Raw genomic sequence first — 18,812 nt, 5'->3', positions numbered from 1 at the left:
TGGGCTAAATTTTTTTTTTTTTTTCTGGTACTGGGAATTGAACTCACGACGTTGCACTTGCCAGGCAGGTGCTGTGCCGCTGAGCTAAATCCCCAGCCCCCAATTTATTTTATTTTATTTTATTTGCAATGTTGTCTTTAAACATTTCTTCATTCCTAGATTTTGAAATAATATTTCCATATCTTATTTTCATAGTTTGTATGGCTGTTCAGTTTACCTAAAATGTATCTTTGAAAGTTTGTGATGTAAAATCAGATTCACTTGGCATAGAAGATAAGCAATTTGCGACCTTAAAGAATGACGAATCACAGCTTACTTTTGATTTGTACTGCTAACGTTATCAAGTCTCAGTTTGTTTAAAGAAAATGTATGTCTTCATATTTCTTATCAATTTAGTGTGTCTACACGTCTAATTTTCAGGCTTAGCAGACTGTTACTGTGTAGCATGTTCCAAACAAAGGGAAAGGATATGTCTCTCTACATTTTAAATGTGCAAATCATGACAAAAGGAATTCTAGGGGATATTTGTTGCATTTATTTTATTTTATTAGTATTATAAATAGTAAACATATAATTTTACAAATTCAAGCATAATGCATCATCAAATCAAAGTCAGTACATTATCTGATTATCAGGTCATCATTTCCAATTTTATTGCATGTATTATTTTTCTATTTGGAGGTGTTGCAGATTTTAAAGAATTTGTCGATATAAGTTACATTAATTTTTAAAGTTGGTTATCCAACTTCTCTTACTTTACTAAATGATCATAAAGAAAAGCAAGGTTTTTTCTATACTTTAGACTTAGTCCAATACTTAAAAAATAAAAAAGGCAATATGGCTCCTTTGGACTTTTGTTTATTTTTTATTTTTAAGAGAAAAACAATAAAAATAATGCTTTAGAATTACAAAATAATATAATAAGAAATTAACAATGATTATTATATTGCATATTGTTATCTTCAAAATAGTTTCTCATACTACAAGATATAAGGACACATAATTGATGAAACTATATAAGCACAAGCTGTTCCTTTCAATGAAATAATGGCCATTAGTAGTATAATTATCATAGCTACTTTGTATATCTATGTATCTATATATCTATTTTCTTTCCCATTCCTTCTTTACTCCTTCCCCCATCCCAGTTGTTCTTTCTTCTTGAGCAGTTTCTTTCCCTTTCACAATATCTACTGTACTTCTTGTGTCTTATTTACTTTTTCAGTATCTTATACTAGGAAGACAATATGATGTTTAAACATGTGAAGCTGATTTATTTCACTTATGAGTATGGTCTGTAGTTGTATCCATTCACCTATAAAAGCCTTGAGTTTATCTTTCTTTATAGCTGTGTAGTACTCCATTCTATAAAAATACCACATCTTTTTTATGCATTCCTCAGCTGAAGGGCATTTGAGTTGTTTCCAAGATTTAGCTGTTACAAAATGTGCTGCTATAAACATGGGTGTACATATAACTCTGTGGTATGGTGTTTTTGATTCTTCTGGGACAACACTCAAGTGGAATAGCTGGGTCATATGGATCTCCTAATCCTAGTTTTTTGAGGAATTTCCACACTGGTTTTGCCAATCTGCTCTCCCAGAAACAGTGGAAAAGTGTTTATTTTTTTGGGAAGCCCCTCCAACATTTGTTATTGGTTGATTTCCTGATGATAGCCATTCTTTCTGGGGTGAGATGGAATCTCAGTTTTGCTTTAATTTGCATTTCTCAAATGATAAAAGATGTTGAACATTTTTTTATACATTTATTTACAATTTATATTTCATCATCTGACAAGTGTGAATCCATGTCTTATACTCATTTTTGGATTGGATCTTTGAGTTTGGGACGTTTGATTTTTTAAATTGCTTATATGTCCTAGATAGCAAACAGAATGCAGCAAATCATCAAGAAGATTACACACCAGGACCAAGTGGGATTCACTGCACAAATGCAGGAATGGTTCAATATATGCAAATCATTTAATGTAATACACATCAACAGAGCCAAAGACAAAAATCACATGATCATCTCAGTTGATGCAGAAAAAGCTTTTGATGAAGTCCAACACTCATTCATGATAAAAACCATACAGAAACTAGGTATCGATGGTCTTTACCCCACTCTGATAAAAGCCATCTATGAAAAAACAACAACCGTAATCATACTAAATGGACAAAACCTGAAAGTTTTCACTTTAAAATCAGGAACAAGACAAGGATGTCCACTGTCACCACTCCTAATATAGTTCTGGAAATATTAGCCAAAGCAATTAGCAAGGGAGAGAAATAAAGGAATAATGATAGGAAAAGAAGAAATGAAATTATCGTTATTCACAGATGATGTGATACCTTACATAGAAGACCCAAAAAACTCCACCAAAAGGCTTATAGATTTAATAAACAAATTCAGTAGCATAGTTGGATACAAAGGCAACACTCAGAAATCAGTACCATTCCTGCACACAAACAACACACAGACTGAGGGAGAAATTAGGGAAACCGCACCTTTCATAATAGCGTCTAAAAAAATGAAATACTTAGGAATCAAGCTAGCAAAAGAAGCAAAAGATTATACAGTGAAAATTACAGAACTCTGAAAAAAGATATTGAAGAGGATTTCCAAAAATGGAAAGATATTCTTACTCACGGATTGGAAAAAACAACATTGCTAAAATGACCATACTCCTAAAACTGTTGTTTGGAATCAATGCAATTCCAATTAAAATACTATTGTATCTCTCACAGATCTAGAGAAACATTCCTAAAACTCATCGGGAACCAGAAGAGGCCTAGAATAGCAAAAGCAATCCTGGGCAACAAATGCAAGGCAGGAGGCATCACAATCCCTGACTTGAAATTATACTACAAAGCTACTGTGATAAAATCAGCATGGGATTGGCAGGAAAACAGACCAGAGCATCAGTGGAACAGAGGAGAAGATGCCAACACATTGAGGAACACACTCAGCTACCTTATCTTTGACAAAAGGACTAAATGTGTTCACTGGAAGAAAGATAACCTCTTTCATAAATGAGTTGGAAAAACTGGCGTTCCACATGCCGAAGACTAAAACTAGACCCATGCCTATCACCTTACACTAAACTAAAGTCAAAATGGATCAAAGATCTAAATCTGAGCTGCTGCACCTACTTCAATTCAGAAGCTTTAGAGAGAAAGATACAAGAACACTGAGTTAAGAGAAGAGATCATTGTCTCTGTGCTCAGATTGTACTCACATGCACAGATAAGGATCGAAGAGCACACACAATATTTCTAAACACTGTCTGTGAGAGTGCCTGTGTGAGCGAGTGTTATGGTACTCTGCAAAACAAGGCCTAACAGGTACAGTTCTCTACTTTATCACCCCTATGGCAAATATAGACAGCAGACCCTTGTGAGAATCGAGAATGAGGGGAGATTATCTGTGTGGAAGGAATTCATCATAAGGGACACTCAAAATTCATGCCGAATGTCTGTCTGCAGGACACTGTTTTCAGACCTAAATCTGTGAGTCCAAAACTATCAGAAGAATTAAACAACACTCAGATTATTTTGTAGGTTTTTATTATTGAAATATGTGAAAACCTTGTATTCAGTTGGAAAGTTACACTTATGTGGATATTATGACTTTAAGTTCTAATAATCGTATGAATTTGAGAGTTCCAGAGAATCACAGTGTCCTGTGTGAAAATGCAATGTTTCTTATGAATAGTTAGTAGTGTGATAATTTCACATAATTCTTTGTGTTATGGTTGATACATTGTGTCAACTTGGGGAGTATAGAGGTTTGGCTAAGTGACTTAGCAGGAAGCCAGAGTGCTTACTTTGTATACATCCTGAGCCTGTGGAAGAGGAGGGCAAAGATTATGTGAGAGCTACATGACCCTTAGGTGGGGGTAGCCAGTTTACAAAGTAAGGCAGGGAAAGAAGCTGCTTGCCGCCATTCTTCTGCTGTTTTGCTCTGGCTGCAGAGCTGTTCGGATGCCATTCCCCCCTTGCTCTTGTTGCTTTGTTATCTTCTGGTTCAGAGCCAGCCAAGTATCGACGGAAACCTCCGCAAACTGTAAGCTAAATCAACCTTTTCTTCCTTCATTTTGGACGTTGGGTATTTTGTCTCAGCAATGAGAGAAAAGTAACCAAGACACCTTGCAAAGAGCAAGTCAAATTTTCTATTCTCAGTTGGTTAACAAAACAGTTGTAAGCTCTGGAAGTTTAACACTCCTAGGAGAAAGTGTAGGGAAAACATTTCCCATAGCTGGAATAAACAAGGAGGATTTCCTGGCTCTAAGAAGTGAAGAAACACATGAAGTAAACAACAGTACCTACAACAGCTTGAAGAAAAGACAGATGCCATCACAGGAAGCCAAAGCCCTTTGCACTTCCTGCTGTGAGAGCTGGCACATCCTTTCAATGTCTGCACTAAGGAGCCTGAGGAACTAAGTTTGCTACAATTACCAGGCCAGTTTGGGCCACACAGTGAGGGGAAGATCAGGCTGAACTCCAGACATAGCAAGTACCTATTTCAAAAATTTAATCACTCCAAAGCCTCTGCTCTTGCAGGGAAACATTTAAGAGTGAAGAAACTATCTAGACACAGGGCAATACTATCCATCTAGAATATTTCATTTTGAATTGCGCATGTCAAACAAAGAGTCAAGGAAATTTGTTCAACTCAGAAAGTGTAGAAATGCTAGGTTTCACTTGAGAGCTTTTTGTTTGGAAAAAATACTTGGAAAGACAATGTTCAGTAAAGTCTAAAGGTATTTAGCATCTCACAGGGATGTCTACCTGAAAATGCTGGTAATCAAAAGCTAATGCTTGAAGAACACTTCCTGTTTCCCTTGGTGGTTCCTTACTTGTGTGGAATGAACTAGAATAAACACACAACACAGTAACACCTACAGAACTCCCCTGAAACATTTCCTATTTTAATATGCATCACTGGCTTTAGAACTAGAATCAGGGGGAAAGGAGTCCCCTGCAGTCTTTGAGAAATTGAGTGAGTACACCCATCTTACTGTGATTGAGGTTATCTTCTCTCCTGTGTTTATAGTTCCTAGGTCTATACTGTCCTCAGCAGAAAATTGGTCAAGACACATGTCTTGGCTACTTTCTTTAGTTGCTGAGACAAAAGACACCACACCCAAAGTCAAAGAATGAAAGGTAAATTTAGCTCACAGTTTGTAGAGGTATGAGTCCATAATCAGATGGCTCAAAAGTGGGGTGACACATGGTAGAGAAGCAGCAGTTCGTGATGGTGGAAGACAGCACAAACAATGAGAGTAAGCATACCAAACTGGTTTCAATCCTTTCTGTTGTATACAGGCTTCCTGCCCTATGGTGGGTGTGGTGCTCACACCCTTAATCCCAGCATTGGCACTCACACCTTAATCCCAGCATTGGCACTCACACCTTAATCCCAGCATTGGACCATGAATCAATCACAAGCAGTAGCTAGAGCCACCTCTGAAAAGCCAGACCTTCACACGATTGCATGTGCTTCGGGAGACATCCTCACTCAAACCATAACAACAAGCACAATATATGGTAGGGTTTTATTAAAGGTAGGAAAGAAAGTGGGATCTGCTGAGAGAGTTTGGGCCATAAATAGTAAGGAATGAAGTATGTTCTGTAGCATGAGCCTGGGTAACAAAGGAAGATAAAGACAGAGTGGCAAAACTCAATGTGGATGGTGCTGTTTTTAATGATATTGGCTAGGATTAAATACACCTAAGGTCAACTTCATCTGTGAAACACGGATCTTAGTAACTTTTCCTGTTGCAGAGGAGAAATAGTGCACGGCCAAAGTTTCAGGAGAGAAGGTTTATTTTGGCTCCCAGTTTGGAGAACCTCCAATGCTCTGCTTGTTGTCTCGAGGGCAGGGTAGCATGAAAGAGTGACATCACCAAGGAGTAGGAACAGTTTGTGGCTGTCAGAAGGCAGAAAAAGCAAGCAAGCAAGCAGCAGCGACACTGGCAGCTCTCTTTGTCCCTTTCATTGAAGGAGGCCACACACCCTTATGGCGGGTAGTGCACACTGTCTTAACTTTAGCACCGACACACGTTTCAAACTCAGTGTCCAGTCTTCGATCCCACCCGCACGGAAGCCTAGGTCCAGCCACACCTCAACCCCACCTCTACTCACTGAATAAAGGAGGCTTTACGTGGCTTTTAAGATACCAACCATCATAACTTTTCCCGCCACATCTCTTCATGTTCTCAGGAAGAATCCGCCTGCTGGGTTAGGGAGCTCTTCTGCCCATGCTTCCAAAGGCTTTGTAGTGAAAAGAGCCCACCTAAGTTGCCAGGCAGCTTTGGAAATTCCACTGTCCAGTCTCAGCCTGTAATCCTCAGGCCCCGCCCTACTTTCACCTGATTAGTGGAGCCCAGGAAGCCAGTAGGGTGGAACGGCTGGGTATGGCTATAAAAGGGATTGAGCTAGAGGGCGTCCTAGTCCTTTCAAGAGGGTCTCAGAGAGGGAAACCTCCTCGTGCGGTTGACCTTTCAGAGCACAGAGCTTCTGCTCTTTCCTACCTGACGGACCCATGGAGGCTTTGTCTGCTAATGGAGGAGGTGAGTCTTCATTCAGAGAGCGTTTCCTTTGAATGTTGTCTTCACATTCATTGCAGGCTTGGGCTACGTGATCATTTCGGGGTGCTGTGCCTCATTTCACTCTAGTTTGGTCCCTGTGCTCCATCTGGGGGCTGTGGTTGCTTCCGTCGCAAAAGCTACCATTTGTGTTATGAATTGCGGTTACACTGGATTCCTGTTTGTTGTCTTGAGTAAAAGTGTGGTGCAAATGAAGATCCAAGAGAATCTCGATGTCCAGGGCTCCATCTTGAAACACTTTACTGATTTGATCTTTCTCATAGATTCCTTTGTCCTGCTCTAACCTTGTCTGATTTCCTCTATCTCGATTGTTATTAAGTTTGTGGAGAGAAACATGGGTCTCTGGGTGATAGGCTGGTTTTCCAAACACCAAGTGCTAAAGAGTCTATCTTGGTCTGCTGGGTTGTTGTGCATTTCCCAAAAAGTCAGGCAACTGAACGTGCCTGGCATTGTTTCTCCATTCTGTTTTGTTTGACTGTGATCCCCAGGTGTGCTTAAGTGCTCACTGATCTGCTTCTTAGTAATTTTTAATGTGTAATGTATCTTGAAATCCTGACGACTCCAACTTTGAACCTTTGTGCAGCAGGGCTTTCCTCTTGTGGTATAGTTGTCCTTCAGAAGAATTTTAGTGTAGTTTTCTTCTGTTCTCTGAGGAATGCTATGGTTAATTTAATTGTAATGTTAGCAAATCTATCCTGCTTCAAAGTGCGCCATTTTGTGTAGATGGTGTATGGTCCTTTAAGAACAGGGGAGATCTTGCATTTCTACTCTTCCACTTGATGTCCTTTTGCAGAGTACGGAGGTCTCATTGTAAACACTCTTCACTTCCATGGTTAGGTTTGTGTCTACATATTTACACGCTCTTGGTGCTGTTGTGAAGAGTGTTTTTCAAATTTCCCTGTTGATGAGTTGATCAATGTTGTAAAAGAATGAAATTGATATTTGTGTTTATCTTCTGCTATATTGCTGAACTTGGTTATTAATTCTATGTGTGTTTACCTCGAAGTTTGTGGTTCCTGAATTTTAAGGATGCTACTATCTGAAAATAATCATTACTTGATTTCTGCTTCTTCCACATGGATCCCTTGTATTCCCTTTTCTTGCCTGCTTGCAATGGTAATCTTTGAATACTCTGTGACTTAGGACTGTGGATAAAAACATACCTGTCTTGTTTCCATTACAGAGAAAAAGCTGCTCACTTTGGGGGCAGTAATATTACTTGGCAGTAGGATAGTCCAAAATGGCATTTGTCTGGGGACACTCAAGTATTTTGTGAGTATTTTCTTCAGGATGTTTACCAGAAATGGAGGATGGAGTTTGTCAAAGGCTGTTTCCACATTTATGGAGGTTATCTTGTCACTTTTCTTCTTGCGTCTCTTTGTTTGCTGTATTACTTGTATTGATTTTCATATGTTGACCTTTCCTTGCATACCTCCAATGAATCCCAACTGGGTCAGGATGTGTGATCTGTTTGATGATTTGGAAAACTCTGTTTGTTGGAATCTTGTTGAGTATTTTTTCCCTGTGTTCATCACAGAGATCAGCCTGTACTTTTCTCTTTAGTTTTGTCTTTGCCTGTGTTTCTGTCAGCATATTGTTCTCTAGTTTCATGTTTTCTGTCAAATTCTACTAGTGTTAATTTTCACTGGATTTCTTATTTTCCTGCAGAGTCCTTTCTATCCACCTGGACCGATCCAGGCCAGCGTGTAGAGTGCTCTCCTGTGGCAACAGAGCTGGATCAGAGAGACAATGTTTCCCCAAGTTGGAAGACACCTTTTGGAGTTGGAGCTGGTCTCTGGAATATGGGAAACACTTGCTATGTGAATGCAGCCCTACAGTGCCTGACATACACGCCACCTCTGGCCAACTATATGCTGGCCCGGCAGCACAAGCCAACCTGTTCTGGTCTGAGGACCTGCATGATGTGTGTTATGCAACGACATGTCACTCGGGCTCTCCGTCGTCCGGGACGTGTGATCCAGCCTTTGCACGCACTGCTTGCCGACTTCCACAGAGAAAAGCAGGAAGATGCACATGAGTTTCTCATGTTTATGGTCGAGGCCATGCAGAAGGTGGATCTTCACTCTGAAGATAGGGATTTAATTCAGCACATCTTTGGCGGCTACTGGAGATCTCAAATCAAGTGTCTCCACTGTGGAAGCACTTCGGACACCTTCGACCCTTATCTGGACATTCCTCTGGATATCCAGGCAGCTGAGAGCGTGGAGCAAGCTTTGACGCAATGCGCAGAGCCTGAGGAACTCAGTGGGGAAAACGCCTACCATTGTGGTGTTTGTCTCCAAAAGGTGCCTGCCTCCAAGACGTTGTCTTTACACACTTGCCCCAAGGTCCTTATCTTCCTGTTGAAACGTTTCTCGGACTTCACAGGGGAGAAGATTGCTAAGCATGTGCAGTATTCTGAGTGGCTCGACATGCAGCCCTACATGTCTGAGCACAACACGGGACCAGTCTTGTACACCCTCTATGCTGTGCTGGTCCATGCTGGCCACACTTGTCACAGCGGACATTACTTTTCTTATGTCAAAGCTCCAGATGGATGCTGGTACCAGATGAATGACAACAAAGTAACTGCCTGTGACAGGTCTTCTGTCATAGCTCAAGATGCCTATGTCCTCTTTTATGTCCAGAAGCCTAACCTGGAAAGAGACAATAGTGGCATGTCACTAGACATGGAAGAAAGAGCTCTTGGGTCTGCGGACAAGGACATGAGTGTAAAGATAAGAGATCTACAAGTAGATTCCTACAGGGAACATATCAAGTTAGAGAAGCAGACACACAAAACACAGGTGAAACAGAGCACTTTAGATGAGTGGAAGTTTCTCCAAGAACAAAACCAACCAAAGACTGAGTTGAACCTTAGGAAAGTAGACTGCAATCTTCCAGCCAATGCAGTCCTGATGCACCAGTCAAAATACACTGTTGAGCTGAGGAAAACTCATCCAGAAGAAGAAAACACCTGCCCAACCAATTCAGCCAGAAACATTTCAGGTCAAGAGTCCACCAAGATGAATGAAGCACCATGTCTAGGAGGAAGTGCCAGAGCTACCAAGAAGAAGAAGAAGAAGAACAGGAAGAACAATCAGGGCAAGAGAACTGTGCTTGTGATTTAGTTAATGAACATCAGTATCAAACCATGTGCAGGTGTTGGATATAATGTCGTGGATCTGAAATCAGTAGCACAATGAGTGCCAATGTTATTTTAGGAGTTCCCATTCCTTGCTTTCTTTTCACATCAAGAAAGTTGGTCATGATACTCAGAGCTCTTTTTCTGTTGAATGGAAAATGTGGGGATTTCCAGAGAGTGTCAAGCAGGGAGAGGAGATGCAGTCAAGCTTTGTATGAATTGCTATAGATCAAGTCGTATTCCCTGGTAAAGTGAATGATATTGAGCAGGGCCCATGGAAAGGGGAAGTTTTGGGAACAACTCTGTATATAAAATCCAAGGAGAAGACAGGAGGATTTTTTAGACACTTATGCAAGTTTTTCTACAAGGAAAATCATGTCATTTTCAAGAAATTTACCTGAGTCCTTGTGACATTGTAAAAGAGTATATATGTTCCATAGCAGAGGCTACCAAATTTCCAAGGATGCGTAAATTCAATTTTTGGGGTTGCTCCATGGAATCTGAGAACAGTCTCATAATCTTGATTTGACCTAAATGAAACTACCAACCTGGACTGACTGTAATAGCTACTCAAGGAGGAAATGATTGTTTTGTGTTGTAGGTTACCACAGGGGTGCCTGTAACCTTTTTCTTATGAAGTTTGTAATAATCCTTTGATTGACAATAATATGTGGTGTGTGTTCTTTTTTTTTAAATGTCTCCCTTTTCTACTGGTTAAATTCTTAGTGGCAGTACCACTGGTGGATTCATGCTTTCTCAGACAGCCATTATGTGGATCAGCGTATCATAAGATCCTGCCAATTAATAAACTTTGTATGAATCCATAAGAGATTGGTTTTGTTGATCTGGGGATTCTGGGTGCATACATTTGCATAAACTTGCATATAACTTTTTTGAATCTCCTCTGTGGAAGGGTGGATGTATAAAGTTACCGAACCTCACCCTATGAAATGAGAGGGCTGAATCAAAAGAAGAGCTAACATATCTAGGTTCATAGATTCACACTGTTTTATGACAAAGCCACTCCTGCCTCTCATTTGTCAGCATGTCTGAGAGCTGTGAACTGAGCTCCTGGAAGTGAAGGCTAATGTGGAGGCATTTGTGGAAATCATTCAGTCTCTCACTTCCCTTTCTCCTTTGGAAAACCTGGGGTCTTTCCCTTTCACACCTAAGGAGAAATTTCATTCCAAAATACATGGATATGTGTTTCAAGTCATTTCATTAAACAGTTGAAATTGGAGACTCTGGTGAAAATATTCAGAAACACAGTACCATCCTGTAATTTCAACAATAATTTTGAGCATATTTAGCAAACAATACTAGCTCTGTCCTAGGAGGAGGAAGCTTCCTGTGCAGTTTTCAAGTACCAAAATGCCTGATGGAAATCTACAAAGTATTTTCTCCTTCACTGTTAAGTATGTGTTGTAGTCTGTGAAAATATAATTATTTCTAATCTCTATGTTTGAGGAAATAAAGAAAATTACTCTGAAATAAATTGGATATTCAGACTGAGAACTTCTAAAACCAATAATTAGATTTTAAGATCATCTCCATCATCCCTGACCCAGAAAGTTGAAACAATCTTGGATGAACAGTGAACGTTAAATCTACCTGTCTGCAACATGTCTCAGTTTAGAATCACCTATTTATCATGGAAGAATGTGTTTGAAATTTAAGATTTATGCTCAGCCAAGCAACTGACACTAAAATCAGCTTTTGTGGAAATTTTCAATGAGAAAATTCTGCATTTGTTTCCAGCACACAATTAATTCAAGGCTGCCCCAACTGCTCAATTCACTGTTCTTACCTTCTTGTAATTCCTGATTCTCAAAGAAGGATGAGGGCATTTAATCTCACTAAAGGGTGCCTTTCACTTATTGCATGTTAAAACATAGACATAATTTTTCAAACAGAAAATCAAAATATTTTGGAGGCTTTGATGTGACTGTTGAAGGACATTCACATGAAGTGAAAATAGGAAATTCTGAGGGATTTGAATATAGTACACTGAAAGTGTTTTTAGCTTTCTCTATTTTAGGCATGTGTCTGTACATCAAACAAACAACAGTGATAAAAAGGACTATGATGCATGCATTATTTATGAGAGAAATTTAATGATTTAACTTTGCATGAAACTGTAGAGATAACTCTGGTGTCAGACACATGGCCACTTACTGAGCTGAATTCCTGCAGTTTACAAGGTACAGCAGAGCAGTTTTGTTTGAGTCTTGGTTTTAGAATGTTGACTTGATTCTCTGTAGGATCATAGGCAGGAAATACATAATGCAATGTCAGGCAGGGGCAAAGCTGTTCCCCTGATGGCAGCAAGAAGCAGGACAGACAGAGCCAAAGCCAGAGACCAGGGGCCAGGTAGGGACATGAAGCCACAAATCTATGGACCACCTAAGCATACCCATGAGTCCCCTTCACGTGTCCCTTAGAGCTGCAGGAATTAAATTAGACAATGAATACTGATGACCTCACTCACCAGGTAGAAGTAGAATGTTTGGACTGAGTTGTTTAGGACACTGGTACGTTGCTTAATTTTTGTTGTGGTTATTGTTTAGCACTTTCTCCTGTATGTTTTGTCACTCAGTGATTTAAAATGGATTCACAGGCAGACCGCATAAGATTTTTAAAACTCAATGTACCCTCCATATCCCAAAGTAATTTGTTGTCTGTTTTCTTTGTATCTGGAATACTGAAGTTTCATTTTATTTCCACTAATTTTGGATAAGTGACAAATAATATACCACTCATAGAGAACACAGAAATCTTTGCAAAAACTATTTCAACAATGAACTGGGACTTTCTTTGATTTGATGCTTAGCAATGTACCCATGAAGAAGTTGTGCTTCTATGTTATTCAGCATCCTACACCTGCTGCAGACCCAAGGCAGTTTCCCCAAGCATTTGCAAAGGTGATACTCTCATGGTTCCAGTGTTCTCAGTAGATCTTTTTAGTAAATTATCATGTTCCTTCTCAGTATTTATATATTTTTCTTTTTAAAAATTAATTTTATTGGTACTCTTTTTATATACATAAGGATCACATATAGGGAATTAGTTCCTCTGCATAATATACTTTGCTGCTTCTTTTTTCCCCTTTCCCCCTCTCCTCCCTTCTCCCTTTTCTACTCCTCATATTGAGTCTATGAAGATCAAAAAAAGAACAGAAAACCTGGCTATTCTACACACAGAACACCAGAAATGGGAAGAAAATTACTACACCACAGGCAAATATCCTTGTCCTTTACATGCAATCACATTGAAATATCATTAATGATTTGGCCATGTGTGAGATTTTCCTCTTCACGTGCTTTAGGATCAGCTCTTGCTAGAAACATCCCCACCTTAGCTGCACTGGCTGCATCCACTATGGCCATGCACTTCACAGGGCTTTACTTGCTCACCCAGCAGCCTTGTATGCTTGTCTTTACTTATGTCCAATAGTTGCAGCTGCGTGCACATTTACTGTCATATTGTTCATTCAAGTTACTGCCAATTCTCTCCTCTTTGCCATACTCTGGTATTATCATTCTTCTTTGTTTCTAGCAGAGCTAAAGGTACTATTCCCTCTTCAGGAGTTTTGCTAGAGTGCATAGATTTGAGCACATCCTCTATACTAGAGCAAAAGAACTTCTTAAACGTAAGAGTATAGTGTACATGATGCAGGGGATTGTCTCAGGTATTTTTCCATTGTTGGACAAAACACCCAACTCCCCCAAGTTAAAAGAGGAAAGGCTAATTTTCCCTCAGTTTGAAGTGCTTCTGTTCATAGCTGGGTGGTTACGAAGCAAGGTAGGAATGGAAAGGGCCATGCCAGTGGGGAGAAAGCCCATCACATGCCAGGCAAAAAGCAGTGAGCCAACATTTTCTCTTCCCTTTATATTCCACACAGGACAGAAGCCATTTTGTTGATGGCACTACAACCAGTTTGGAGTTTTGTTCTCAGTAAATCCATTTAACCACATCCACCATTATGTGCTAATTCAGTCTGTGAACTAATCCAGTTATCAAAACATCAAACATCTTAGATACAGGCACTTATGAAAAACCCACAAGAAGTACATACTTCTTTGGGGGACAACAAAATACCAATCATAACATGCCACCCCAGGCCCACAAGGAATTCAGGTACCTTCCTTAAGGCAAACTGTATTATTATATCTTTAAAGTTGCCAACAGTTGGTGAAAGATCCATGTGCAAAGTGTCCTCTGAGATTTAAGGCAAACTCTTTGCTGCTAGTCCACATACATATGAAAAAAAAGTTACGCACTTCTTTTCATACTACAAAAGCCAAAAATGAACCTTGTTCTTCCAGTAGGTATAAATAGAGGTATAGAAAAGAATGAGATCAAAGCAAGACCAAAATCCTGCAGAGCAGGCATTCAACCATATCGTTTCATGGCCAGAACTATAGGAAATCCCAGGTAAGATGTGAACTCCAAAATGCTTGGGTAGCTGTGCCCCTAGAAAACTAGCCATGTTTTAACTTTCATGGCTTCTCACCTGGGTTGGATTTAGTCACTTTTGAGGCTCTCTTCAAATGATCTCTGCTTCTAGTGTCTCCAAATTTGTGGGGGTTCCTCTACATCTTAGGCTTTACACTCACTTCTTCACACACCATGCCATCTGGGGTACACTTCCAGCGATCACAGCCCTTCATTTGACATCTGCACAGAAGCCTTCCTGATGCTGTAAGTCTTATATTCTGTATGCTCATAGAACCAGCACCGTGTGGAAGACAGTATGTTCTGCATCCTGGTAGAACATTATCAATTTCCATTCTCTCTTTGCTATAAGGATCAATGCCTGGATTGCTGAAGGCTATGAAGCCAATCCTGAGGAATAAATTCCCTATGGCATGGCCATTCTGGAACATTGTATTATGAGGCTCTTTTCTCAAAGCAGTCTTTCCCCTTCGATGTTTTCAGGCTGCAAATGGTGAAGTCCTGCTGGTTCTTGAGAGGCACTCAGGCCATTTTTCAATTGTCCCCTTCCCAAACACTTGGCTTTTTATTGCTAATCTTATCAGCAACCAAATTCTCCACTGTTCCCCACCTTGCAGGCTACTATGTTTTTGGAGCTTTCTTTCTGCCACATTTGAAGTTTGTAAACTCATTCTCTTGCACCCATTGTTGCCTATTCTCAACATAGATCTAAAGGCCCCCAACAGTAGCCATGCCACCACCTCAACATTAAACTGCATAGAAATTTCTTCTGCCAAATTAATTAGTTGATGAAACTTACTCTCATTCCCCAACTAAGTCTGAAGCACACACATTTTCTGCTAAAGCATAACACATAGTCTGGCATATAATGGTCAATGAAGTCATGGTTCCTGTGTGAAAGGTACCTAGCTAACAGTTTGTGGAGGTTTCATTCTATAATCAGCTGGCTGCAGGGCAGGGTAGCATGATACAGGGGCAACACTTCAAGGTGGCACAAGACAGGAAAAGCAGCAAAAGCAAAAAATGGGGAAAACAATGGTCTTTTCACTTCTTATATTATATGCCATCTATCCATCCACAACCACACCATCTCAGTGCCCTCCTATTGCACAGGCTCAGGATGCATACAAAGTAAGGACCCTGGCTCCCTGCTGAGTCACATTGTTAACCTTCTAAACTTTCTGAAGTGACACAACAAACAACATCTGAGAGCAGGAAGAGCATGTCCTTTTCACTCTAGGATGCAGAATTCTTAAGTTACTTAGTTAAGTCTCTAGACTACTCAAGTTGACACAATATATCAACCATAACAATGATATAAAGTGACAGTGACAGGAAGTCAGAGGATGACCCTGAACCATTAAGGAGGAATTTTGCTGCAGACGGATTCTGGTGGTTTGTGGCACATCCTTCTCCCTTCTCTCAGATCTGTAGATTGGGAATGTCCACCTTATGCCAGGCCCAACACTGTATTTGGGAAGCACTTAACATGGCTAATTTCATAAGTACAAACTGGGGAGAGTCATACCCCAAATCTCACCTGTAATTTATTTAGATGTTATTTACATCAGACTTTAAAACTGATAAAGATTTCATCACCGGTTAATCTTAAAAAGATTCCAAATTTTGGGGCCACAGTGGAGGAGCAAAGTGACTTTAGTAAAAGATAAAAATAGGAGAGAGGACAGGATGGACAGGTATGATTTGAGAGCATAGGCCCCTCAGTGTTTCTGTATTGGAGCTCATGTGCCCCCTGGAGAATATAAGAAATATGTGGGGTCTCTTTTGGGAACCATGCCCAGGGAACCTGAGTTCCTAGATCAGAGCTGGGCTCTGAGGCATGCTCTGATCTCTTGTTTTGCCTCCCTAAATTGGAGGGACACAGTGCGAAACTGCTGATACCTGAGTGTACAGAAACTAGATAAGATTTGGAAGCACACAGTTACCTCCTACCAGACACCAAATCTGACATTGCCTATTCTTAAATTTTTAGAGTCCAAAAGTACAAGAAAAGCCTACATTTTATACATGGCTCCTTATGAGGTATTTTTACAGTGCCAGTAACAGACAAATCACCCCCTAACTTTGCACATCTGTTATATTTATACCCTGGTGCTTTGGAACACTCAGCCTTTTTTAATCTATGAATTGCTGTCAATTTAACCTTCTGATCACATGGCATAGAGTGACCTCAGCCCCAGGTTGTTCATATTGATCCCATTTTATTATGTCAGCCTGGTATCCCCAGATTCCATGTTTTTATTGCTTTGTAACTTCACTCCTTTGATGTCCTAAAGAAAATTTATGAATTTACAGTTAATCCAGTTTTATTTGGATAGTTTTGTACTGTTTATTGTAAAGGAAGACCAACTTTTCATGTGTCTGCGTTTGCAAGGTGATGAACAAAGTTCTTTTTAATAACCAAAAGCTTAGAATATTTAAATAACCATTAACAGACTCATTGAAGAATTAAACTGAAGTGTTTTACATCTTGTTTCTGTTTGATTGTTGATTTGCTTATTGTTGCCTTACTAGAGATGAAAAATCTATCAATCAATAGGCAAGTAGTCTACCATGAGCTGTATCCCAAGCACTATTTTCATATATTGGGTCATTAAGCAGCATATATATCCTTGAATGGTAGCTCACATAAAAATGTGCAGATATTTCAAACAAATATTCTATGCTAAACATGACCAACGCTATATGATGTGTGTTCTTTGTAAAAATGTTGAAAGAGGAAAGTTTTTGCAGAGCAACATGAAGATTGTCTTGAGCTGCCTGGTGTTAGGATGCAGGAGGGATGCAGCGGGAGGGAGGATTGCAGAGGAGCCAAAAGGACGAGCTGCAGAATGACAAATGTGTTTCCTACTTTGGGTGTGGTTGTGTAAGTGTGCATGTGTGTTAATACTTCTCAGGTTCACACTGTGTAAATGGGTGGTTTATGTTATGTCTGTCACAGATTAGCAATATCTAAACATAGAAAAAAAGTGAGAGATTTAGTCACATTTGAAAATGAGAGATTCACTACCAGAAATCCACATAAAAGGTGGTTCTGTCTTCTCTCAGTGAACAGCAGAGTGCAACAAAGCCATACATGTACTCATTACAGGAAGGTGGGAATAGAAACATGAGCAGGTGTGTCCCTCTCTGTTCAGGATGTGGATCAGGAAGCAGTTTGTTCACAAACATGGAGAGTGTAGACTGAGACAGTTGGGAGGATACTCATAGTACATCAGACCTCCTATACGAAAAGAAACTGTTTCTGACACTTTCATAATTTTTCAGGTTTCCAAAGCAGAAAAATTGAATAAAAATTCATGTTATGGGACAGGAAATATAAAGGTAGGTGAAGAGATAGAAATACCAAGACATTATCTCATAGTCGGTTTTCATATGGTCTTGAATAAGTCATTGTTTCTAAACTTCCCCAGCACACTCACATCAAAAGTTGACATAGCCCTGTGTGAGTTAGTTATTTCTAGAGCTGTCTATATAGCAGAAGGCCATGCAAATAGGGCCTCCCTGTGCTGATGAAAAGCAGCCCAGCTCTGACCCTGAAGCTCACAAGCCCTGCATGCCCAGCTGTTTCCATGTGGTGATCGGGACTGAGCACAGACAGTTCACCATGGAGCTGGCATTGCTCTGAGTTTTCCTGTTTGCAGTTTTAAAAGGTAAATTATTTAGAATGAAAGATAGTGAAGGAGTCACTGGATATGAGTGGGTCAAACAGTGGACATGTGACAGTTTCCTGAGCAAGATGTCTCTGTGTTTGCAGTTGTCCAGTGTGAGGTGCAGCTGGTGGAATCTGGAGGAAGCCTGATGCAGCCTGGCGGGTCCCTGAAACTCTCCTGCGTGGCTTTAGGATTCACTTTCAGGGGCTATGACATGATCTGGATCCGCCAGGCTCCAGGGAAGGGGCTGGAGTGGATTTCATACATCAGTACAGGTGGTGGTACCATAACCTATGCAGATTCCATGAAGGGCCACTTCACCATCTCCAGAGACAACAGCAAGAACACCCTGTATCTGCAAATGAGCAGCGTGAGACCCGAGGACACCGCTGTGTATTGCTGTGCTAGAGACACAGTGAGGGAACATCAGTGTGAGCCCAGACAAAAACCTCCCTGTAGGAGCGCTAATGCCCAGGAGCGGTCGCTGGGGTCCAGGCAGGGCCCCAGGAGCAGGTGCAAAGAAGGAAGCAGTGGAGTGAGGGTTTCCTGTTGGCTTCTGTGGTTTCCTTTCTGTATTTAACATCACAGAACCTGAGTTGACCCTGTGATGCATAAGCTGCAATGAAGTGTCCCAGGTGAAGTAAACATTCTCTGTTACATTTAATTGCGTAAGTACATATGAAGTAGTGACTTTTTCATCTCTATGTGAATTTCCTTGGTGGGTCTAGTGGATTGATAACTTGTGGTCAACTTATAACCCCCAGCTGAACTGAGTAATTGTGGTGTGTAAATTGGGTGTGGGAGGCCCACACATAAGAGGCAGAACTGGAGAAGGAAAAGGCGAGGCGGTTGGGAGTGGAGAAAGGCTGTCGGGAGCTGGTGGAAGCTGTAAGGAGCTGCTGGTTGTTTCGGAGGAGCTCGGCATGCT

General features: G+C 40.4%; 1 protein-coding gene and 1 pseudogene across 1 annotated transcript; both read left to right on the top strand.

The window, feature by feature from the left end:
• Positions 1–6,546: 6,546 nt before the first annotated feature.
• On the top strand, positions 6,547–9,741 carry LOC102016277 (ubiquitin carboxyl-terminal hydrolase 17-like protein 6). Its single transcript, XM_013504334.1, has 2 exons — positions 6,547–6,574; positions 8,279–9,741. Exons 1-2 carry the CDS (start codon positions 6,547–6,549, stop codon positions 9,739–9,741), a joined length of 1,491 nt encoding a protein of 496 aa, XP_013359788.1.
• Positions 9,742–17,838: 8,097 nt separating this feature from the next.
• Positions 17,839–18,812, top strand: part of LOC102015962 — a 2,499-nt pseudogene continuing 1,525 nt past the window's right edge.

The sequence above is a fragment of the Chinchilla lanigera genome, unplaced genomic scaffold, assembly GCF_000276665.1.
Source record: "Chinchilla lanigera isolate Chin_1 unplaced genomic scaffold, ChiLan1.0 scaffold00086, whole genome shotgun sequence".
In the NCBI taxonomy this organism is placed as follows: domain Eukaryota; kingdom Metazoa; phylum Chordata; class Mammalia; order Rodentia; family Chinchillidae; genus Chinchilla; species Chinchilla lanigera.
Note: the sequence above shows the minus strand (reverse complement) of the source record. Positions and strands in the feature narration are given on the sequence as shown.